The sequence below is a fragment of the Metarhizium acridum genome (assembly GCF_019434415.1).
Source record: "Metarhizium acridum strain ARSEF 324 chromosome Unknown scaffold_320, whole genome shotgun sequence".
Taxonomy (NCBI): Eukaryota; Fungi; Ascomycota; class Sordariomycetes; order Hypocreales; family Clavicipitaceae; genus Metarhizium; species Metarhizium acridum.
Genome location: NW_027094027.1, coordinates 275,241 through 298,408, shown reverse-complemented (window position 1 = coordinate 298,408; position 23,168 = coordinate 275,241). Strand labels below are relative to the sequence as shown.

The following is a 23,168-nucleotide window of genomic DNA, read 5'->3' as shown; positions in this document are numbered from 1 at the left end:
CGGTGGCAGAGCCGATTTGTGCTTGGCAATCGAGGTAGTTGTATTCCCTGCCATCAAATGGCACCAGTTGACGTGTTAAGATCGGCCGAAGCTTGCACATATAAGCCTCTTGTTTTCAACCCACCGGGCGGCAACCAAAACTCCAGATTCTCAAGTACAAATGCCTCGTTCATGGGCTCAGCGCTGCTTACTTCCTTACGGACAGGAATTGACCCCGCCTGCCGGGCTCGGGGGGTAGATATCAGTTGTTGCATGGCCCTGGTTGTGATGCCGATACCCAGAGGTAAGCGGCCCAGGATATCTAGTCTCCAAAATAGATTGCGCTATGCATTTCCAACATGACAATGCTAATGCTATATATACAGTAATTAGTCTGATGCATTGCGCGATATTCAACCAGACCCCTAACCCGGTCGCCAAGTCTTCAGTCTTCCCGCGGTTATGCGCAGAACCAAATCAGACAGAGAATCTTCCCTGCAAGCAAACTGACTAGCCAGATCCACTGCGTCGCGCTTAGCATAAAGGAGAGCAAAGCACATGCCCTCAATGGTGTAGTCATAGCAGAAGCCGCCCAATGAAAACGGAGGGTATCGCATTCGAGCTCATAGCCTAGCACCTACGCCCAAGACAATATACGTAATATATATGAGTTAGCTTGCTCCTCAGTAGGCAAAGACTTTTGATATAGACCCCTTTGGCTTGCCTCACCTTGTTGACACGCGCCTTATTCATGCCAATTATGCACCTACCACGTTTGCTAACAAGGTTTCCTGGCACCGGGATCGACCCGACAACGGCTAGGTAGACGCAGAAGGTAGTTTCGAGACTGTAGCGCGGCATGTTTCGACTGTCGTCGTGCTGACTCAAGTCCCTGACGCTGCTTGGAGATGCTTATACAGGCGGAATCAGACGACCAGTTCAATGCTAAATACTGCCATTGAAGAATATATATATTGTCCAAATGTTCTGCTTCTAGACTTGATGTTTACTACTTTGCCAACATCATAAGAAAGATACTACCATTCCTTTAACACGATTACTTGACTACTTGTCAACCACAATGTTTGGTGCCGCTGTCACCATCCTACTCTCGGCGGGTCTGGGAGCTATCGCCGCCGCTGTGCCGGCTGCAGTCGGGGGCGATTTTAACGTCACTAGTCCCCAGCTCTATCCCGAGAAGTGTGTATTCGACCAGAAGCGAACTGTTCTGTACTGCAGGTATGACTAGAACACAAAGGCTCCTAATATCACCCGCTGTATGCTACGAAACTGATCCATCTAGTGAGCTGTACGAATCCAAGATTGCGGTGATTGACTTGAAAACGAATACCGTCGTCAAGACTATCGACTTTCCAGGACTTTCTGGAAATGCAGACTACCACGCAAGTGGTATCCTGCTTCAGGGCCCAGACCGATTGATATCTTCGATCAACACTGGTGCAGCATTTGAAACCACGGGCAGGAATATTTCTGGGACCAACTTCCTCCTCATTACTGACTTGGAAACTGGCCAGGAGAAGGCACGGGTTGATGTTACTTCTGTGACAAAGGGGGCCTACGGAGGGCCACAGGACTTCGCAGTCGATACCTGTGGCAACATTTATGAAATTTTTACTTACCCAGGCGCCATTATCAAGGTGACGCCCAGTTTGAAGGTCATTCCTTGGCATTTGAGCGGTGATACCAACGCTACCAAGACGGGCTTCACCGGCATTGTGTCCAACGGGAATCTTTTGCTCGCGAGTAACCAGCAAAAGGGTGGTACGCTAGTGCGCTTCAATGCCGGCGATGCAACGGGCCAGCCCTTTGAAGTTCCCATTGCAAACAACGAGAAGCTTGGCGACGGCCTCGATGGCATCTCTCTGCCTGCCAAGTATCAGGGCACCGTTCTCCTGGTGACTACTAGTCAGGGAGGAACCAGTGTGTTTCGATCAAAGGATGGTAAATGGAACTCGGCCGAGAAACTCGGAACCGTACCCAACCCTCTCTTGGATAAACAAGGGTTTTCCACGATAGCTTTTGACCGGGAAGATCGTATTTATTCCGTCTTTGAATGGTTTTTGGATTCAAGGCAGCCTCCCAATCTGAATGGTCTCTCTGGCAACCGAACTGTGTTTCCTTTCCAGGATATCACGGACGCTGTTGACAAGCTCGTGCAGTAAGATAGCACTGAGGCGCCGCAAGCATGTCAAGGGCGGAATTGTCCTGGTTCGGCAATAGCCCACGCAATTTTTCTTTTCACACTAAGAGTAAATGCATTCGGACAAAAAGCAATTATTAGAAAAAAATTGACTACTTAGGTGCATTCATATGGAGTGAGAACCACAGAGCCCGTCTAAAAATGCAATTCCCTTTTTTGACCTCCTTCCTCATGTGTTTTGACAGCTTGACGTGTTCCACGAAGCTGTGGATAGAGTCCTGGAGGCTGCTCTACATCACGCTGCCTGAGATATCTTGACCAATCCAAGAAAGGCAGCGCAAAAAGCAGGAACACCCATCAATAACAACCATAGCTATAGACAATATGTTTATTCTTAAACTTCTGACAAAGGTAATCTATCTTTTGCTTTGTGTGGCTGTTGATGGGATACGGCATGGCAAAGAGGTCTTGTGCCTCTCTCATTCTTAATACTGCGGTAATTTGTGTACATCTATCGCTCTACTGACATAGGAGACATCTGGAAAGCAAGTATACGTTCACGGTTCTTTTGACTTCAAGTCCAAAGCCAACTCGGCCGGACCATCACAAGGTGGCAAGGTCGTTGCGAAAGCGCCATTGTCCGATTTCATCAGCAAAATGGACATAAAGCTCGCTGACCGCAGTGGCGATGCGGGTGTGATGCTACGCGCATCGCATTTGGGCAACGGCACCGACAGCTACAGAGTGTACTACGTCGGCATCAGTGCTGAGAACAATGGTTATGGCGCCCTCGAAAAATCGGATAATGCCTGGAGAGAGCTCGAACATGCACCAGTGACCATTAATGCCGGCGAGATGTATACCATGAAGATCATGAGGGCAGCTAATGAGATTTCGGTTTTGTGGGCGATATAAGCACTCCCAAGTATACAGCGAGGGACGGGTCGTATCAAAGGGGTTTCTTTGGAGCTCGCGTCTCCAGTACAGGCGCTTCCTTTGATGATATTGAGCTATCACCGGTCGTGTTTGACAATTTCGAAAAGAACATGGTTGGCTGGAAGATATACGATGGCAGATTCGACGCGAGCAACAAAGAACTTGGGGCTAGTGATATTTTCAGGTTCAAGACGGTGCTGGAGACAACATTCCAAACCTTTATCCTCGAGGCGGATAACGTCCTCACCAAAGCAGGAGGTGGCGGCTTCATCTTTCGCGCTGCGCAGCTGGGCCCGGGCCCTAATGCTTATCACGGCTAATTGGCCGGCATATGCACCAGTGGGACGATCGTTCTTGGCCGTGCTGATGGTTCATGGAAAGAAGTTCAGACGTTCAGCAGAGAAAAACTGATATTGTGGCCAATAGGGTTAACATGTCAAGATTCGAGTTGGTGGTGATTTGATGGAAGGTTATGTTGGAGACATGAGCACCCCCAAACTCACGTCAATGACAGGCTGTTTATGAATGGTGTGACCAGAGTGCGAAGACTTCCAGTCTGGTGATCAAGTGGGCAGCTTTAGGGTGCAAAAAGCTTTTTAACGACCTGGTCAAGGCAAGGAAACCATGTGACATCAATGACATATGAAGGGTCAATTCTGACAAGGTAAGAGACAGGCAACTCAACTCGCCAGACATCTCTTTAATAAATTACTTCTATTTTAACACTCTACGATTCCTAAGCGTTGCACGTCGTGTTTGACCCTTTGACGGTTGGACTATACAACCACCCTTTTACGGAACGCAACAGACGCCACCGGCACGAAGAGCTAATAGCTGTCCCTAGCTATCTAGTCTGACAGGGACTCGTGATAAGCCCACGACCCGATAAATAAGCTGCCGGGCCTCCTGAAGCTGCTAACGTAGTTATCAGAGCAGACATAGTAGACTTCGTCAGGCGGTCCGGTTAGAAGCTCGTAGCCGGGCTGTCGAAACCTTCGAGCCGGGCTCGATTGAGCATATGGAATTTGACGGCCTTCATGTTGGACACGATAGCAAGCTCATTGCGCTTGGTCTCGCCAATGGTCTCTATCCAGCGATAATTACAGCTTTTGCTGCTGGCTACGATCTTAAGCCTACCGTAACTACCACTATTACCAAGCTGTCAGATCTTGCAGCTGCTGTTGGCTTTGATACCAATACAGCTGTTGGAGCCGCTGCTCTTGTTGGTTTAGCTCATTAAGGGCGACCAACGCGTTTGACGGGTTGGGCCGGGCCGGGCCGGAAGGTTATGACGGACTCGTTAAATTGAAGAAGACGGCCGCCGGAAGCAGCTAACAGTTAGCCGTGGCGGCTATTGAATTGAAAGGAAGGAAAAGAAAGGCTGTAGGAGGAGAAGGTCTACAGCGGCCGTTCTACGAGTCTCCCCGCGGCGAACAACTGCAGCAGAGATTTTAAGCTGTAGTGAACCGCGAAGGGACCTCCGAAGGCTCGCCGAATTTCCTGGGTGGAGGTTTCTCTAATATACAGGAGGGGAACTTTACCTGTATCTTGGACAAGACTTAAAAAACCGCGCAATGCGAGAGTAACGTAGCAGTTGGCAAGTAGGCAACGTGAGAAGTTTCTCTCTAGTATTAAAACCGGAGCATATTTAATTAGAACCCAAGAGAGCGGACAAGGATAGTGAGCCTGCAAGGGGCCGTGGAATGACCCGGAAGCCACGTGTAGTATGATCTTATCTTATCAATCTATTACATGTTTACGATTCATGGACTGCTCTTACCCACTTATTTCCCTCATTTGTATGGTTGCGCTACGTATGCTCCATAAAAGGTCCAATATTGCCAAGAGCAGACTACAATATTAGGAAAGACTTTTGAGATAGAAGACCGAAGCACAACCTCAATAAAACCGAGTATATCCTTTGCGCTTGAGTAATGCAACCTCTGCTAGATCTATACACTTCCCTCCTTTCATTTTCACCCTTGTCTGAGCGCTCTTGTCAAGGCCTTGTTTGAAATTCTGAATAAGTGAATTGAATTGCTCGTCTCAATATCGCATACGGTGCCTTCAACCTGGTCTGCCTTCCGCTTGCAAATAGCCCCGGAAGCTACTGGCTACTATCAGCCTGAGCTCGCGAAAGTGAACAAACACCTGATGCTCACCAGCCTTGAATAATGTTTACATGGATGCTACCGCCTCAAAGTGGGCGCTCACGGACATTGTTTGCCGCATGACAATCAAATGTGTGGAGTACGGCGGCTCTCATATCAAGTTACAGAACAGAGCTAGCTTCTAGTTACTGCCGAGACTTCCACTTTTAGTCATGTCTCTGTTCTCCCTGTCAACTGACGTAGAAATCAGTACACGGTCCACGCATCACCTTTACGGCCGACCCCCTCTCCAGATTTCCCAGTTGCCCTGCATCGGGGTGGACAGTGTGGTATTGTTTCTTGGTAATTCAGACCCAGTCCAATCACCTCATGGACAACCACTCCATCAAGATAGACCATGGCTTGGGATCTCTGGGCCGTCATACGCCTCTCTTGCACAGTCTAGGGGGGCAAGAGAGGAATACGTGTGCAGGCTAGATGGAGGACGATATACTCCGAGCAATCCGTAACTGCCGCTATACACATATGAATGTTCTCTAGCCTCGTGGAGAAATAAACTCCACTAGAGAGGACGCCGAGTCAAGTCAATAGTAGAATAGATAGTGTCGCATTTTATTATTGTAGAACACACGTTACATTTGCCCCATTTTATGTATTTTAGCTACTTCAAATATGATAATCATGGAGGAATCATATTACTTCAATAGCGCTCACAGATCTCACATACGATTTTTCCACATTTGCGCGTTATTAAAAGCAGTAAGCTAGTCATGTATACAATACCCCCCTGTATATCATTGATAGTCTTTAGTAATAAAATTGAGCAATCATTATTGCATCATCTTATTATTGGGGCTCAGCATGAATCAGGCAGTGTCTATATGTGTCCTCCTTCATAGTAACGTGTAGATAAATAGGCGTTATATCTCGTTGTTTCAGTTGATCTTGTCTCTTCACTTCTCCCTATATCTTCAACTTCAATTTTTGAAATAGCCTTGAATCTCCGTCATCTCCGTCTAAGCCATGCGTTCTTTCACGGTATCTGCTACTGTGGCTATCGCCCTGGCGTCTTTCGCCAACGCAGCTCCTATTAGTCCGATCCCGGGGTTGACCGAGCTCCAAGCCTGGGAAACTATCTTTTCTGACCCAAATGTTAACCGGACAGACTATGGACTTTCTCAGGCCGAGCAGCACGAGCGATATAGGGAGAGCTGCCACAAAGTTTGCGGTAAAGTGCTAACTTTTTACTGTCTTGCAACAGCAGCCTCTAATATGTAATATAATAGGTATGGTCATTCAGCTTATCGCCAAGGAAGGCTGCGACTCTGGTTGGGAAGGACACGAGAAAAGTTGCGAAACTTGCTTTTACAATCGCTTCAAGGATGGCTCTGAATTCAGGGAAAAGTGGGGAAATGGCTTGAAAAAAGCTCTCGGCATGTGCGGTGTCCAAATCCCGGACGAAATCCCTGAAGAAAAAGACGCCGACGGGTGCCTTGTTGAAAAGCCAAGTACTGCAAAGCCCGATGTTGCAAAGCCAGATACCGAGAAGGCAGATACTGAGAAGCAAGATACTCAGAAGCAAGATACTAAGAAGCAAGATACTGAGAAGCAAGATACTCAGAAGCAAGATACTCAGAAGCAAGATACTGAGAAGCAAGATACTCAGAAGCAAGATACTCAGAAGCAAGATACTCAGAAGCAAGATACTCAGAAGCAAGATACTGAGAAGCAAGATACTGAGAAGCAAGATACTGAGAAGCAAGATACTGAGAAGCAAGATACTGAGAAGCAAGATACTGAGAAGCAAGATACTGAGAAGCAAGATACTGAGAAGCAAGATACTGAGAAGCAAGATACTGAGAATTCAGCCGCTCAGAAGCCGGATGCTGAGAAGCCGGATGCTGAGAAGCCAAGTGCTGAGAAGCCAAGTGCTGAGAAGCCAAGTGCTGAGAAGCCAAGTGCTGAGAAGCCAAGTGCTGAGAAGCCAGGTGCTGAGAAGCCAGGTGCTGAGAAGCCAGATGCTGGACAGCCAAGCACTGAATCTAAAGAGACTGAAGCTGGGGATAGCACGGGTCCTCAAAAAGATATCAGCAAGTATGAGTGTCACGCTGCCTGTGGTACGATTTCTACTCAAAATTACCTCCATATGTCAAAGGACAACTACTGATTCCGTCACAGGAGGCATTATAACAATGGGCCGAGAGGGGAAATGCAAAGAGCTTAAGGAGTCATTTGTTCCCGTATGCGAGAAATGTGCTATACAAACGGGCATCTGGGGACTATACAGGTGCGGCGCGCGGGTTGCAGCAAAGAAGTGCGGCGCCCAAGTAAATCCTCAGTAGGCAACTAGAGATTTTATTGTATTACAGGATGATACACTTGCAATATTCATAGGACGTATTATCTTATGAGTACAGCATGTGCTATTTAATATAATTACAATATAATACAAACCCTAGTGCGTTCTTCCGTGTGCATGTAGCGAAAGGCACTTCCGTCGGGTATAATTTACCAGGAACATGCTAGTAGATAAGACCAAAAGATAAGATTCCAGTCCCAGTTAGCAAGCTTAGACTCATGGAGAAGAATGGTGGGCTGCTCCCTCTATCCGCACCAACCTTCTTCACAAGGCGGCTTCGTCTTGGATGGGTGACGATGGGATGATAAAAGTAGAGCTCGCACACGGCGACTGTAACATCTCGGGCTTTGCTGCATGGACCGCACATGAGCTTGGTCTCGTCGCCTACAGAATGTTTGCCTTTGGAGATAGACGCCAGTACGAAAAGTACTTGACCTGCTTTATTGAACGCTTGGGGCTTAGTCTGCGTGTTTGATGGCGAAGTTGAACCCCGCACAATTTGGCTTCTGTTTCGTCGCGGTTTTTGGCCGAGGTGTAGCGCCTTATCGGGAATAATATATAGCAACATTGAAGGGATTTAGGTGTCAAGCCTTTATAGTCTGGTATAATACTATATTACTAATACGTTACGACTTTTCCACATACTAAGAATCGGGGAAAATCAGCGAAACTTTTTAATTCCAGCTGTGTATTTACTATGAGTAAAGGACTTAGATTTACTTATTCTATTAAATAAATTTTCATCTTTTCACTTAGTTTTACCTTTTTTTTTGTTGGTTCCTTGCCCACGATGGACCCCTTTGCTACCTGGATATCGAGCGGCACAACAAGTAGACGTACATGGCATGTCGGACCGACAGCCCATACCCACATGTCGACAACAGAACTTGACAACTCGATACAATCTGTTAGGACCTGCAGGAGTGCATGACGGCACCTCCTCGGCGAGGTCGGGATGTGACCCCATTCCTCCCCCGCGGGCGAGTCGCTTAAACTTTTCTGATATTTTATCCGAAGCGAGCCATGCAGCGAGTCACAACACCCCAAAACCTGGGACCAGGACGTGACTAATAGACCAGTTTACAACCCTGGTATAGCCTTATTTGGCGTAGCGCTACGTGAAAACAAGTTTATATCATGTTAACCCCCCATAAAGCCAGTCCAGGACCCCCTCTGCCATCAAGCAGTCGGCCCGGTTCGACGAAAGGACACCAGAGTACGTACCCAAGAGACCAATCATCTACCGGCGGCAGGATCCCGCGTGTGGGGGAAGAAGCAGGGGCGGCAGAGCAAGAAAAGCAGCGACCAAAACGCCTTTGCCGGCAAACCCCAACCAAAACCGTTGCAAACAGCAAATCGACAACAGAAAACCAAGCAGCAGCCTCAATATCCACAAGCGGTGAAGCAAACGGGGAAATAAGCTCCAGCAAGTATCACCCTCGGCCGTATGTCGCTCAAATAAGCTTTCATGGCGCCACAATGGAGGATCCAAACGGCACCGACAGACAAACACCGCAGTTGGCCCAGTCTATTTCCCCATGTTCTGTTACATGACTTCTCTTTCTTGTTCCCCGCAGCGCCACAAACCGGGGGCCTAGTTGCGGAGTCTCCGCGTCGAGAAACACTCGCAGGCAAGCACCAAAAGCAAACCAAATGAGGAACCCATGACTATTGAAAAAGAGAAGGGAGGTGGAAAATGCGCCGCAGGGGCGGGACGGGAGGGAACGCAATGACCCCGTTCACTCGATGCCCGCTGCTGAACTTATAAGACGGTCGGGCTCCCATCTCATGCTGAACGAGGCACATGGTGTCCATCGCCACTTGCATCATGAAACTCTGGACGAGCGTGCTCTTTTCAGGCCTCGCCTCCGCGGGCGCCCTGGTCAACCGTGATGGAGACGACGCCCTGGCCAAATGTCCCGGCTACACGGCGTCCCACGTCAAGACGTCTGGGTCCGGGCTGACGGCCGATCTCAGGCTCGCGGGGAAGGCCTGCGACGCGTACGGCGACGACTTGAAGCAGCTTGTCTTGGAAGTCACCTACGAGACCGGTAAGCTCGCCGTGAAAGGGAAAAAAAAATGCAGGGCCGCAGCTAACGACAGGCAGACGACCGGCTCCACGTCAAGATCCAGGACAAGGACAACCAAGTATACCAGGTGCCGGAGTCCGTGTTCCCGCGGCCCGGCGGCTCGTCGTCGGCGTCCGCGAACCGCCTCCGGTTCGACTACACGGCGTCGCCCTTCTCCTTCAAAATCAGCCGCCGCGACACGCACGAGGTGCTCTTCGACACGTCGGCGGCTCCACTCGTCTTCGAGTCGCAGTACGTCCGGCTGCGCACCCGGCTGCCGCAGGACCCGTACCTCTACGGGCTCGGCGAGCACTCGGACGCCTTCCGGCTCAACACCACAAACTACATCCGCACGCTCTGGAACCAGGACAGCTACGGCATCCCCGAGGGCGCTAACCTGTACGGCGCGCACCCCATCTACCTCGAGCACCGGGACGGCGGGTCGCACGGCGTCTTCCTCCTCAACTCCAACGGCATGGACGTGGTCATTGACAAGGCCCGCGACGGCAGCCAGTACCTCGAGTACAACACGCTCGGCGGCGTGCTCGACTTCTGGTTCTTTGCCGGCAAGACGCCCACCGAGGTCGTCCAGCAGTACACCGAGGTTGCCGGCCGGCCGGCCATGCCGCCGTACTGGGGGCTGGGCTTCCATCAGTGCCGGTAGGTGCCAACATGCAGACAAGACACATTTTTCATATTTCCTCGCCTCGGCAGCAATTCCCCGCGTGAGAAGCTCATAGAGTCATCACTGACCGCCCCCAGGTACGGCTACCAAGACGTGTTTGAAGTGGCCGAAGTCGTCTACAACTACAGCAAGGCCAACATCCCGCTGGAGACAATGTGGACAGACATCGACTACATGGACCGGCGGCGCGTCTTCTCGCTCGACCCAGAGCGCTTCCCCCTGCCCAAGATGCGCGCGCTCGTGTCGCACCTGCACGCGAACGACCAGCGCTACGTCGTCATGGTCGACCCGGCCGTGGCCTACCAGGACTACGCACCGCTGACAACGGGCCTCGAGCAAGACGTCTTCCTCAAGCGCGCCAACGGCTCCGCGTGGCTGGGCGTCGTGTGGCCCGGCGTGGCCGTCTTCCCGGACTGGTTCGCGCGCAACGCCGGCGCGTACTGGGACGCCATGTTCGGCAGCTTCTTCCACCGCGACACGGGCGTCGACATCGACGCCCTCTGGATCGACATGAACGAGCCCAGCAACTTCCCCTGCGACTTCCCCTGCGACGACCCCTACGCCGCGGCCAAGGGCTACCCGCCTCCCGCGCCGCCCGTCCGCCCGCCGCCTCGCCCGCTGCCCGGCTGGCCGTGCGAGCTCCAGCCCGCCAACACCACCGACTGCTACCGCTCCTCTGCCGAGATGCCGCGCTCCAGGTCCCCCGTCAGCCCGCCGGCTCCCCGCGCAGCAGCCGCTGGTGACGACCAAAAGGGCCTCCCCAACCGCGACCTGCTCTACCCCAAGTACGCCATCCACAACAAGGCCGCGTACAAGGACTCGTGGAACGGCGCGCAGGGCGGGCTCTCCAACCACACGGTCAACACCGACGTGCGGCACCAAAACGGGCTCTCCATGTACGACACGCACAACCTCTACGGGACCATGATGTCGACGGCGTCGCACGCGGCGATGCTCGCGCGGCGGCCCGGGCTGCGGCCGCTCGTCATCACGCGGTCCACCTTCCCCGGGGCCGGCGCCCGCGTCGGGCACTGGCTCGGCGACAACCTCTCGACATGGGCCAAGTACCGGGCGTCGATGCGCACCATGCTGGCCTTCACGTCGCTGTACGGCTTCAACGTCGTGGGCTCGGACGTGTGCGGGTTCGGCGGCGACGCGAGCGAGGAGCTGTGCGCGCGGTGGGCGGCGCTGGGCGCCTTCTCGGCCTTCTTCCGCAACCACAACTCGCTCGGGCAGGCGCCGCAGGAGTTCTACCGCTGGCCGTCGGTCGCGGCCAGCGCCCGCCGCGCCGCCGCCATCCGCTACCGCCTCCTCGACTACCTCTACACGGCGATGCGCCGCGCCGCCGCCACCGGCGAGCCCGCCCTCCGCCCCATGCTGCACGCCTACCCGCGCGACCGCGCCGCCTGGGCCCTCGAGGACCAGTACCTCTACGGGCCGGCGCTGCTCGTCGCCCCCGTCACCGAGCCCGGCGCCACCTCCGCCGACGTCTACCTGCCCGCCGGCCTCTTCTACGACTGGTACTCGCACCGGCCCGTCCGGGGCGCCGGCCGCACCGTCACCGTCACCGGCGTCGACACCGCCTCTATCCCGCTCTTCCTCCGCGCCGGCGTCATCGTCCCCGCCCGCCTCAACGCCACCCTCACCACCGCCCAGCTGCGCCTCCAGCCCTTTGAGCTGCTCGTGCCGCTTGACGCGCGCGGCCGCGCACGGGGCGAGCTGTACCTCGACGACGGCGTGTCCCTCGACCAGCACGGCAGGCACTCCCTCGTAAACTTCACTTACGACAACGGCCGCCTCTCCAGTCGACGGCGTCTTCGACTACGCCGGCCCCGCGAGCATCCGCAAAATCACCCTGTTGGGTTCGGGCTCCGAGCCCGCGCCCGGCCAGACGACGACACACTCCCTCGCCGGATCCAGGACGTATAGCCGCTCCGTCGACGTGGACTTGTCGCTCGACAGGGCTGCCACGTACACGGTTGGCAAGTGAACCCACCACTTGACTTTCTGGGACGGATGCACTGTTCCCATCTCACGAGTTAGTCAGATGAAATGCAAATACAAAACGTAAACGTTTGAATCCATCTAGGTTGCGCGATTAAATTCAATTCCCATCAGCGCCATTTTGCGTCTTTGCGTAGCTCAGTCACATCGAGATGGCCGAACTTTCCAAATCCCAGGGAATTCAACATCTAGCATATGCGCACCGCTGTTGACGCCGCCACTTTAGCGTGTAGACATGTATTCACTAATCCCGGGTACCGTCACTCCTATTGTACATCATGATTCCCTTTTCCCACATCGCAACACCAGCCATATCACCGTTCCGATGCCAAGACCACAAGTCTTGCATATTCCGGCCTAGCCCTTTTGGAAGCGAAATAAAAAATGCACTCCAAGTTGTCGTAAAAACGAAAAATGAAAATAGAAATAAACGCCTCCCCACCCCGTCGACTTTTGGCTTGACGCCCATGAACAAAACAAGGTTCCATTGCAGCAAATCACCGGCCCAAGTACCAACAAGTAAATATTTTGTGTTCCCCAAACCCCAGATATGTCATGTTGTATAAAATGATAAATGAGTCGTGGCTTCGTAACGTCGTTATCCTGTTTTCGGCATGGATTTTCTTTTTTTTCTTTTTTGGTCCGCGCTTTCGCAATGATTGTATATGTGCCGCTCCATAGTGAATTCTGCCACACCAAGTTGAGCATACCCTACACAACGGTAGCCTGGCTGGTATCGACCTCGCCATCGCCCGGCTTCGAATCCGCCATCAATGTGTCCACCAGCTGCGATGAATCGGTGGTAAACGACGTCATCATTGAGTCCTTTCGATCTACCACTGGCCCCGAACTGCCTTGCGATGACCCGAGCAGTCCGTTAGTGGTGCATAATCGGTACTCCCCATCGCCCTTGGGTTCGATAATTCCTTCGTCCAAAGCCCACTGCGCCAGTAGCCCATCCGCTCCAAGAACCGGCCCTTCTCCCTTTTCCATGTGGCGTCCTACGTGCTCTGTCCATTCATCCCATGCATTCGCTCCGTCAAACTCCTTTCGGCAGTCTGGTTTTGGACATGCTGCTCGTTGCGGTGGTTGGCGTCGTGTGACTAAGCACGATTGTTGCATATCCTTGACCTGTGCATCCCAATCTGACTGTAACTGCCCGTCTCCTTGCGATATCGCTCGTTTGATCTGGAACGGGGCATGCATTCGCCGCAAATGCTGCGTAAAGAGGTCCTTTCTGTTGAATTCATTGCCCTTGCCTTCTGCTGCCGTCTGCGGGCAAGCAGAACAGCGATAATACTGTAAGCAGAGATGCTGGGAGGCAATATGCCGCTTCCACTCGTTCTTGGACCCAAAGGTACTGGTACAGCCGGCAAAGGAAAATGCGCAAGGGAATGGTCTCGTGTGCGCAGCGGCAACATGCTTGCGAAGAGACGACGAGTCTTTAAATGGGGCATGACTACAGTGATTGCATCGATACTCTTGCTTAAAGACGGATCGCCGAGGACCCTTTGATTTTGAATTAGGTGTCATCTTAATATCCATCAACATTGCTGAATCATCAACCGCGACGTCGCTTGTGCCTTGAGGCAATCGAGGCGTCTCGTTGGACAACCCACCAGGCAAGTTGGTTCGGATTCTTTCCGCCACTGGGAGCGCCTCGTTGCTTCGTTGGCGCACATGACTCAGTGCCTTGAGTTGCTCTGCTGCTTCCTGCATTTCCGCCGAGTCTTCCACATCGTCCTTGGGCTTTTGAGTCCCGAGGCTAAAAGGTGCCTGCGAGGAGCTGCTCTGCGGCACCAATTCAGGGTGATCCCGAGGGGCAGAGGAGCGGTAAAGGTGGTCGTGGCGTTCAGCGACCCGGTGTGCTACCCTCGCAGGTGTACCAGCCGCCAGTTCTCTCGCCTCCAACAATATTCTGCCGTCCTCAACCTCCTTTGCAGATGGACGAACGCCGCCGGGCCCGACCAGTCTTTCATACAGATGGAGCATATTGTGGGAGCTCACGTTTCCAAGGAGGCAACACACTTTGTCGTGCTGCACAACATCCCATATTGAACGGGGCATGGAAATGAGTAGCATCGTTGGCGGGCCTAAAAACATTCCCTCTACCGAAATCTTGGACCCAAGTGGTGGCGTATTTTGGAGCCACTGACTGAAATATGACATATCGGTACTCGCATCGCCAACAAATGTCGTGCAAACCAATATGCGAGCTTCGTCAAATCGGATGTCTGCCACAGACTCCGGATCAATGAGGTGATCCTCGCGTGCTCGATAGGCCTGGCCGTCAGATGCTTCACCGCCGTTTTGAGTTGGCCCAGTGTGCCGCGACGGCAAAGGCGCCACAATGAGATGCTGACTTTGACCAGGTGTCAGGGTGAATAACAGCGGTAATTGGCCTTGCACAGGCGCGCCCGGCGTGTGGTTCAGAGGTCTGCTAGCTTGTGCATTTTGGAGCTGCCTCTGTGCCACAACTTCCTCGTAGAGCCGATTGACGCTAAAGGGTCGTCCATTGTGCAGTTTTTGCAGAGCTTCAATTAGATTAGCTGTAAAGGAGTGGCTTCCCTGTTCCCTTGAGCCGTGTTCAGGAGTGAAAGCGGCGATGCCCTGTTTTATGCCATGACTGCCTGCGGTTGGGGGATCAGCTGTCGCACAGGAGTCCAGTAGCAGAAGAATATCGGACTGTGCATCTTCGAACAAACATCTGACTCCGTCCCACTTGAGCTTAGCAGCATCTTCACGGCCATTGCTGTGCATCAAATAGTCAGACATTGCCACGGTTACGCCATAGCCAGCTCAACGAGACTCACCAAGCCCAGTACAAATGACCATCGACACCAACATAGCCATGTCCCGCATAGTATATTATCAATAGGTGGTTCGGCCGAGCATTCTCAAGAAATGATGCCATTTGCACACCAAGTTTGATACTCGGGTTTGGTACAGTGGGGATTTGCCATCGTTGAGTGGCGTAGTTGTATGTGTTCTGCAATACTTGCTCGAAGGCGACGACGTCGTCATCCACAGAATGATCCTCCTCCCAGCTCAAGAGCAAAACAGAAACATCTCCATAAGGCGGTTTTTCGGTTTGGCGCTGAATCAACATGGCAGCATCTTGGAGGTGTCGGGCAAAGGACTCAAAGTCCTGTCGTTCGGAAAGCGGCACATCGTGGGCTGTATAATGCTGACTCTGTGACAGCTGGGCATCGTGTTAGCTAGGTTGTGCCGCAAGCATGGTGAAGAAAGGAAACTGGGCAGTATTCCAGAATGGCGGAGGTGTTTCACAGCTCACCGATGGTTCGTGGGTGTACTGGGCAGTGGCAGCAACAGCGGCAGCAACAGCAGCAGTCGTAGCTGCGGCCGTGGCCGTAGGCCGTAGTTGTAGCTGTAGTAGAACCAGAGGCAGTACCAGGCACAGCAGGCGGAGGATTGGCGGCCGGCGAAGCGTGGACCTTTGGAGCCAACTTCCTCTTTTTTGTAGTCGGTTCCATGGACAGATGAGCCGCGGAGACGGCGGCAGTAGAATTGGCGAAGCGCAATTGGCGACAAAGGGAAAAGAAAACAAGAGAGGGAAATAAAAAGAGTACGAAAGAGCCGTCGTAGAGAGGACCAAACAAGGTGGAGCAAGTTGGTTGGTGTCGGTGCAATGCGATGAAGAGGCGGACGGAACGGGTCAACGGTGGCACTGAGGGCCAGCACAAGGCGGAACTGGCCTGATTAGCCACGAAAAGACGGCACAAGGCCGGACAGCGCAGCAGCGGACCAGAGAGAGAACAAGAAGGCTGCCAGCAGTTCCATTGATTGGCCTCGAAGCCTGCGCCGGGAGAATTGGCCAGCGAGAGAAAAGAAAGAGGGGAGAGGGAGTGGGTTTCGAGGCTGCAGATGAGGGCAAAGTCGACAGGCTGTGGACGAGGCTGCCACTAAAACGGTCAAGGGCATTTCAGCATGAGCTGAGCTGAGGAGCAGAGCAGAAAACAGAGCAAAGAATGGCAGCAAAAGGGCGTGAGCTGGCTGAAGGAGTGGGTTCGAGCGAGAGAGAGGACTTGGAGGCTGCGTGGAGAGCTGGCGTGGCCGTCGTGGACATGCGAGGCCTGCTTGCTTAATTGATTGATTGATTGATTGATTGCTCGCTTGTGTGCTTGCAAATAGTCGGCCTGGTCCACCGGACCTTGTCATCACCAAGCTTGAAGCCAAAAACAGCGCGCAGATCTCGTTGGCGGACCAGAAGGCAAACGACAAATATCAACCGACGACCCCCGTCAACAACAGCCCAGAGCACGCAGACTGGAGGCGCAGAAGCAGACATGGACCGTTGACATCTGGAGGCAGAGGTAGAGGCAGAGGTAGAGGCAGGCTCCGCTGGAGCAGCAGCAGCCACCAGGCGCAAAACGCGCTGAATCTTCTCTCCTCAATGTAACGGTGCCTCTAGGCCTCTAGTGTTGGGGGGCCTATGCGCTGCCATTGGCCCATAGCCGAGGCTGTTGAGTGGTCCAGCCGGGCAAGCCAACATTGAAGCTTTGAACGCAGCCGTGGGACTGTGGGGCCTAGCCAAACATCTGCACCCGTTTGACCTTGGACCGTCTTCACCTGGAATGCGTAAACCAATGAAACTTGAAAATAACTACCAAACGGCTGAGTGAGTGCTGCCTTCATCGTCGCTTGTTTTCCATGCGCCATTTCCTGGACTACTACACATCTTGACGTTGCCGCTCTAAAGTTCGAAGCTAGCAGACCGATCAAACGTTGAGCAAACATGTTCCCCAAACATCATTGGCAATCTACCTCTGCATCTGACGTCTTGCGCCATTGGTGCTCCCACGCATCCAGACCTGCAGAATTGTCAATGCCATCTACGGAGTACTCCGTACTGAACTCTCCAGCTCAGCTCAGCCCGACTTGAGCAACAACAAGATCCGCAGCCGACAACGAGGCATTGTACCCCTTGCCTCGTCTCAGCCAACGTTGCCGTCCTACTACTCTAGTATGCAGTTCAAGGCCAACTTGCTGATGCGCCTTGTTCCCCGTACTGACCCGTGCGGCCAGTGACAGAGACGCTATGCTCTGTCTCACCATTCGAACATCATCCAGAAGGCCCGGGGTTGACGCATTCAACCTAGCCGTCAAGGCAACCAATTGCGTATAGTATTGCTTCGGGGGCCCAAATACACCGTGTCCACGGCATACCCGCAGATCTGGCACAACCAGAATGCCCAATTAACCAAAAGATTGTTGTTATTTGGTTGGGTCGCTGGCATCAATAGCCTCTAGGCAGCGGCCAGCCGAGACAATGAAATGGGTGCAGAAAGCATCGACCAGCTGTTTGAACGCCATGCATTTGTTGGCTTGCAACGCAAATCACCTCTCCAATGGGGTGGCCGAAAACAGGAGATACTCTGTCTATGTAAGTGAGTGGTGAGTGTCTCGTGTTTTCTGCTACCCGCGTGCTCTCCTACTTTCAACTGGTGTACGGAGTACAGAGTACATGGCTCTTCCCAGGGTCGGCACTTCGCTGTCGATCGAGCACCCGTTTTCTGGTCATCCTGGTGCCCAACGACAGCCTCATTGAACAAAGGTTGCCGCAACCCAACAACAAAACGATACAGGCACCCGAGAGCCCAAGGCGGTGAGCCTGTGTGAGGACCAGGATGCCCAGATAGATAGACTATGATATGGTAAAGCCACCTACAAGCCTTGTACCGCAGCATGATGAAATGGATTGATTTTAATCATGGGCTCGATATTCTACATACTGTTCGAGGCGTCGTGTGTCGTCACTATTGTACAGTGATGGGCATATCCAGGCAAAACTTGAGCAAACGTTTTGAGACGTCGATCTGGACAGGCACCAGGACACGGATAAGATGGAGGAAATAGGCCCATTATAAAACCCTTTGAGCTAATGGAAACATCCAACAGATTAAGTTAATTGTAGCTTGACATGGCAAGTTGGGTAGGTTTTGTATCTGCTGGGATATCCTTGGGGAATGCATTCAGCACCGTCATCACCCCTGTGGCGAGACATAGCCAACCATGTGCAAGCGGAGACTGTCCGAACCACTGAAAGTTGTCAGATGAAAACAAGCAACAAGGAGAAAATTTGGCAACAGCCAATCGGCTATGGGTATCGTCACGGCCTTGCGATGACAGCTTGTAGCATAATCCTGGCAGCCAAGACAAGATCCAAAACCGCGGACGTGGTCACCAGACTGCGAAGAGCAATGCGTGTGGTTGAGGGAACATCCGAAGCGTTGCATCAAGAACTGCCAAGAGTTGAAACAAAGCTGATGACAACTTGGCCCTGCGATAGGCTCTTGTGATGTTTATTGTACAAGAACGCGTCCGTACAGAGTACATGCTCTGGCCATCCTGTTGGGATCCAAAAACACGAACAAGAGGACCAGACCCCACTGGTATCTTGTTTAGTGTTCCTGATTTCCTGATTTTCATACCAGGCTGCTCTAAATAAATTAGGGTGGTGCCTTGGCGATTATTCCATCCGCTGGTGGCCTCTCTGCTTGGTATACAGGGTAGGTTACAAACCAAATCGCCCAGAGATGAAGGTTGGGCTTCGTTCCTGTTCGATAGCAAGGGCACAGCCTCTCTGGTTGCAGGTCGTACCATGTAATAAATCTCGCATGATCTGTCGCCGCGACTCTCGTGCGTGAGGGGACATTGTTTCATCGAACACTTCGGATACTCTGCAGGTTTGCCCAGGGCCGGCACGACAGCCTCAAGCCAAGCCTCGTATGCTGCGTCACGCGCGGGGGTTATCGGGTAGCTCTTGCCATGACAAGGTTCCGCGCCTGCCCAAGAATCTTGAACCTCCGATGGCTCTCCCTCGCTAGCCATTTCCATCATCACAACCTTCTCACAGCATCGTCAAGATATTGATTACAGCCTTTCCAGACCTTCCATTCCAGCAACAAGGCTGCGTCACCAGTTGCACGACCAAATTCCAAGTTCGGCGACAGGGGCCACTAACAACGGGCAGGTCCGTCCTTTGTTCTAGGTTAGTCTGGGCCGAGTGGCGCTGCAGAACTTGCCCCGCTGACAAGAGCATCTGAGCCCACCCCGCCCGCCTCTGCCCTTTGCCGACAAGCGGGAATCTCTGCTCTGCCTCTCTCTCTACGTTACGTCACGGCACCGCGGCATCTTTGCGCCCCCGACTGAATTTGTTTTGCGCTCTGCTCTCACTTTGAACATACTCCCAACAGCCAGGCACGGCTGATAACCGGCCATCCGCATATCAGAGCCACTCTCGCAACACGCGCCAGCGCTGCTTCGCCTAAAGGCAGATTCACGATACCGCCCAGACTCTTTTCCATTACTCAATTTTTGAGAAATTCCTGATCTGAGCAGTCCCGCTATGGATGCTTACGGCGTCCGTCGGAAGGACACCACCAAGGGCCCGCCGTTGCGCGTGCTCTCCCTAGGTTGGTTTTTCTTCTGCTTAGACTCCAGCGTATCACTTTTTTTTTAAAAAAACAAAACACCACACTAATCATGCTATAGATGGAGGAGGCGTGCGCGGCTACTCTATGCTCATTATTGTACAAGAGCTCATGCATAGAACGTTTGTCGAAGTTGAAGGCCGAGCCCCCCGTCGTCATGAGATCCCGAAGCCCTGCGACCATTTTGACCTAATCGTCGGCACCGGAACTGGCGGGTTGATCGCTCTGATGCTTGGTCGACTGCGCCTGGATCTGGAAACATGCAAAGAATTATATGTACGGATGACAAGAGTTGTCTTTGAGACAGACAAGACTATTGCTGGCATCCCCTATCGATCGACGCTATTCAAAGCTAGCAAGCTTGAGGAAGCGATACAGCAGGCTGTTCAAGAACACACCATCTACGAGAAGGAAGGAAATGACGGTCAGGAAGCCTATGACCTTGTCAGTCCACTTAACGCTGCGCAATACTCGAGCGCTTCACCTCGGCGCAATCCCAGCAATGCTAGTACTGTCAGCTTCAGTGCTCGCAGTCCATCGGCCCAAATGGCATCGCGACCTGCCTTCAACTCAAGATATGGAAATCCACATGCAAGACTATATGATGCGCGGGAAACACGAACAAAAACGTGAGTTGGTGAATAAAACTGTTTATCTGGTTAACTTGTCCAACTGACTTGGCTTAGAGCCGTAACTGCCATCTACCAAGGATCTCCACGCAACGCACCACCAGCCTTGTTGCGCTCATATGATTCACGACGCGAGCCGCCGCCCGAATTCGATTGCAAGATTTGGCAAGCTGGACGCGCGACTAGCGCGATTGGCCTGGCATTCAAGCCCATACGTATTGGGCAATCTATTTTCCACGATGACGGCGTGGGGACCTTCAACCCAGCGCCCGACGCATTGGATGAAGCAGTGATCAACGAGTGGCCAGGCCGTGAGATTGGAGTCTTTGTCAGTGTTGGAACCGGACGGCGGCCGAAGTCGAGTGACTCGAATCAACATGTGTGGTACGAAGGGTTCCTTGGGGAGTTTGCAGAAGCTCGAAGACGGCTCATTTCAAAAATCGAAGGATGCGAAAAGATCCACGAATATATGGTAAGGGAACACCTTACGAAGCGGGGTGTCAATATCGAGAATTATTATCGTCTCAACGTTGAAGTTGGTGTCGGCGAATTCGGCATGAATGAGTGGCACAGGTTGGGAGATATCAGCACTAGCACACGCCGATACATGGCTCGCGAAGCGGAACAGAAGATGATTCACGGCATCACCAGCAAGCTAGCCAAGATTCTCAAGGCCAAAATCAGGTGGGAGCGAGCCCAGCAAGGCATTCCAGAACTTGTCAAGTCTACGTCGGCAACCAACTTTGAAATGCCGCTTGCCGTAGAGTTGCCCGGAGACGAACCGATTGCTCCTCTCAGCCCTCCAAGCCGCTCATCGTTCGACTCCAGTCCCGACAGTCTACATATTGGCTCAAACCAGCTAGGATCTCCACGCAGTTCACATGATCGAGTCCGTCCGAGCACGGGGAGCTCTCGACCAGGGCAAGCATCGCCTATTCCAGATGATCCAGACCGCCTCGTGGTATCATCGCCATCCCCGAATCAATATCAAAACGCCACACATTCGGACAAAATCGCCATTATGGGTCCAGACGAGCATGCTCAACCTCCGCCGCAGCAATTCGCAGTACCACCAACTCGGATTGAGCCGCCTCCCCTACCGCCCAAGACACCCCTGCCAGATAGCAATAACCGCCATCGTCAGCCACAGCCACCAACCACTCGGGTATCATCAGCATCTATCCCGCCATATCCCGTGGACGACGATGAACCACCACCGCCTGTGAATATGGCTCGAAAACCTGAATACCGAGCGCACTAATCAATTCTAAGGGAATACAGCTTTGAGGCAAAATGAGTGCAAACGGAGAAAAGATAATGATTGTCTCCGTCGCTGCTGTCACGCAATTCGATGCCATCGCGTCGGCGTTTGGTGCAGTAATACTGGAATTGTTACTGGGATTTCAGTGTCTGTTTTCTTACGGCTCGTCTTGGATCTTGTTTCCACCAATACCACAAGTCGTTTTGTTCTTTAAGTAGGATCTATTATAATCATCTTTCCGTGTATATACGCATTGGGCATGGGCTGGCTGAGGAGGTATTATTGTTGTTTTGGGTGGATAGAGTTGGGATATGTGCGAATCAAGGCCCTTTCGCGGGGAGATATAATTGGACAACACAATCATTTGCTCCGTTCAAAATGTGGTGGGCCATTATGTAAATTAGGCGGTTAAGATACGATTGAAACTTCCGATTGCTGGATAATTGATGCTTTGCATGAATGCTCCCATGTAGAGCCACTAACACCGCAGCTGATGGCTTGCGTACAGGGTGCTTACATTTGGCAACCCGCATAAAATAACGCCGTTTTAACTGTTCTAGGCTTCTCAGTACCTACCAAGCTACCGGCGGCAAGCAGCACGGCGCGACTTACGTACTCTGGCCAGCAGAGAATCGCAGATCCGTCCCGTACGATCATTTTCAATGATCGGCGATTAAGGATTCGGCTACTGGGCGAGATTTGAATCGGCCAATAAGGACGATTGCCCGACGCTGTGTACCTCGATGGAATAGCCAAAACTGCTCAAGCCAATGCATTTGGCGCTGCCTTTGGAGGTCAAAGGCCATGTAATGGTTCGGACTGTGGAACATGTGCTGGGGTTGATGACCTGCTTGCACATGTGCCAGTCCGTATCCAATAGCCTTGTGAATAAATATGATGACCGCGCATTGCAAATGACGGTGACAAGCACTCAAAGAGTTTAATAAGACCGGAAGCCGTAATCAACCACACTAAGAATTTGGGCCTCGGTCTCGGTTCTGAAGGTAGCACCACCGCCACCGATGGACTGCAGCATATTCCAAAAGTAACTTAACATGTTGAATATTGATCGGGTACGCAGGCGCCGAGATGTGGTGGATTTGCCCTCTGCTAAGCAGCCAAAGAAAAAAAAATCCGTGAGAATCAGGCTCTGGCTAGGCCCGTAGGCGTCTGTTAATGATACCGGCCTGCCAGAAAGAATGTGTAAAGTTTCTTAGCAAGGATATTTGTTTTACTTCTAGATACTCCTTGAGTTGTCACCTCCATACCCTCTTGGTACAGCACACAGGAAAGGGAACTGGTAAGTCGATTGTCGGGATCACAATGTACGAGAGCTTGTTTCTTGGGCTAATTCCTTGTCGGCAGATGCCCGGTTTCCAAAGGACAATCCGGGGTACAATTTATGGACGAATCCAGTCGATACACTTTGGACGACTCCGGGCTTTAAAATGCAATATCAAACGGTGATGAAAGGCGGAAAGGCGGAAAGGCGCGCATATTCCCGGGAAAATAACGATGTG

General features: G+C 52.3%; 6 protein-coding genes across 7 annotated transcripts; 5 read left to right on the top strand and 1 right to left on the bottom strand.

Moving 5' to 3' along the window:
- Window positions 1-1,060: 1,060 nt before the first annotated feature.
- J3458_014385 (uncharacterized protein) lies at window positions 1,061-2,162 on the top strand (the record flags this gene model as incomplete). Its single annotated transcript, XM_007809354.2, has 2 exons — window positions 1,061-1,218; window positions 1,283-2,162. 2 exons carry the CDS (start codon window positions 1,061-1,063, stop codon window positions 2,160-2,162), a joined length of 1,038 nt encoding a protein of 345 aa, XP_007807545.2.
- A 635-nt stretch (window positions 2,163-2,797) lies between these two features.
- On the top strand, window positions 2,798-3,396 carry J3458_014384 (uncharacterized protein; the record flags this gene model as incomplete). The annotated part of the gene is made up of 2 exons (XM_066120526.1): window positions 2,798-2,997; window positions 3,057-3,396. 2 exons carry the CDS (start codon window positions 2,798-2,800, stop codon window positions 3,394-3,396), a joined length of 540 nt encoding a protein of 179 aa, XP_065974359.1.
- Window positions 3,397-6,210: 2,814 nt separating this feature from the next.
- J3458_014383 (uncharacterized protein) lies at window positions 6,211-7,354 on the top strand (the record flags this gene model as incomplete). The annotated part of the gene is made up of 2 exons (XM_066120525.1): window positions 6,211-6,415; window positions 6,474-7,354. The coding sequence occupies 2 exons, from the start codon at window positions 6,211-6,213 to the stop codon at window positions 7,352-7,354; spliced, it is 1,086 nt and encodes a 361-aa protein (XP_065974358.1).
- Window positions 7,355-9,374: 2,020 nt separating this feature from the next.
- On the top strand, window positions 9,375-12,367 carry J3458_014382 (uncharacterized protein; the record flags this gene model as incomplete). Its single annotated transcript, XM_066120524.1, has 3 exons — window positions 9,375-9,597; window positions 9,654-10,275; window positions 10,378-12,367. The coding sequence occupies 3 exons, from the start codon at window positions 9,375-9,377 to the stop codon at window positions 12,227-12,229; spliced, it is 2,697 nt and encodes an 898-aa protein (XP_065974357.1). The 3' UTR covers window positions 12,230-12,367.
- Window positions 12,368-12,430: 63 nt separating this feature from the next.
- J3458_014381 (uncharacterized protein) lies at window positions 12,431-16,583 on the bottom strand. Of its 2 annotated transcripts, XM_007812673.2 has the most exons (3): window positions 15,600-16,583; window positions 15,118-15,506; window positions 12,431-15,056 (listed from the first exon to the last, which is right to left on the bottom strand). In XM_007812673.2, exons 2-3 carry the CDS (start codon window positions 15,411-15,413, stop codon window positions 13,016-13,018), a joined length of 2,337 nt encoding a protein of 778 aa, XP_007810864.2. In that variant the 5' UTR covers window positions 15,414-15,506; window positions 15,600-16,583; the 3' UTR covers window positions 12,431-13,015. The 2 variants fall into 2 exon arrangements, with proteins under 2 accessions (XP_007810864.2, XP_065974356.1); XM_066120523.1 differs by having other exon boundaries at window positions 12,431-15,506.
- A 2,414-nt stretch (window positions 16,584-18,997) lies between these two features.
- Window positions 18,998-22,079, top strand: J3458_014380 (uncharacterized protein). Its single transcript, XM_007812672.2, has 4 exons — window positions 18,998-19,316; window positions 19,373-19,740; window positions 19,820-20,387; window positions 20,445-22,079. Exons 2-4 carry the CDS (start codon window positions 19,674-19,676, stop codon window positions 21,646-21,648), a joined length of 1,839 nt encoding a protein of 612 aa, XP_007810863.1. The 5' UTR covers window positions 18,998-19,316; window positions 19,373-19,673; the 3' UTR covers window positions 21,649-22,079.
- The last annotated feature ends 1,089 nt before the right edge of the window (window positions 22,080-23,168 follow it).

Bases quoted from the DNA above. Each gene is read 5' to 3' on its own strand.
- J3458_014381 (XM_007812673.2), bottom strand. From the start codon at position 15,413: ATGTTGATTCAGCGCCAAACCGAAAAACCGCCTTATGGAGATGTTTCT. The intron at 15,057-15,117 runs GTGAGTCTCGTT...TTTGATGCACAG, and splicing joins GGTCATTTGTACTGGGCTTG to CAATGGCCGTGAAGATGCTG.
- J3458_014380 (XM_007812672.2), top strand. From the start codon at position 19,674: ATGGATGCTTACGGCGTCCGTCGGAAGGACACCACCAAGGGCCCGCCG. The intron at 19,741-19,819 runs GTTGGTTTTTCT...ATCATGCTATAG, and splicing joins GTTGCGCGTGCTCTCCCTAG to ATGGAGGAGGCGTGCGCGGC. The intron at 20,388-20,444 runs GTGAGTTGGTGA...GACTTGGCTTAG, and splicing joins CGGGAAACACGAACAAAAAC to AGCCGTAACTGCCATCTACC.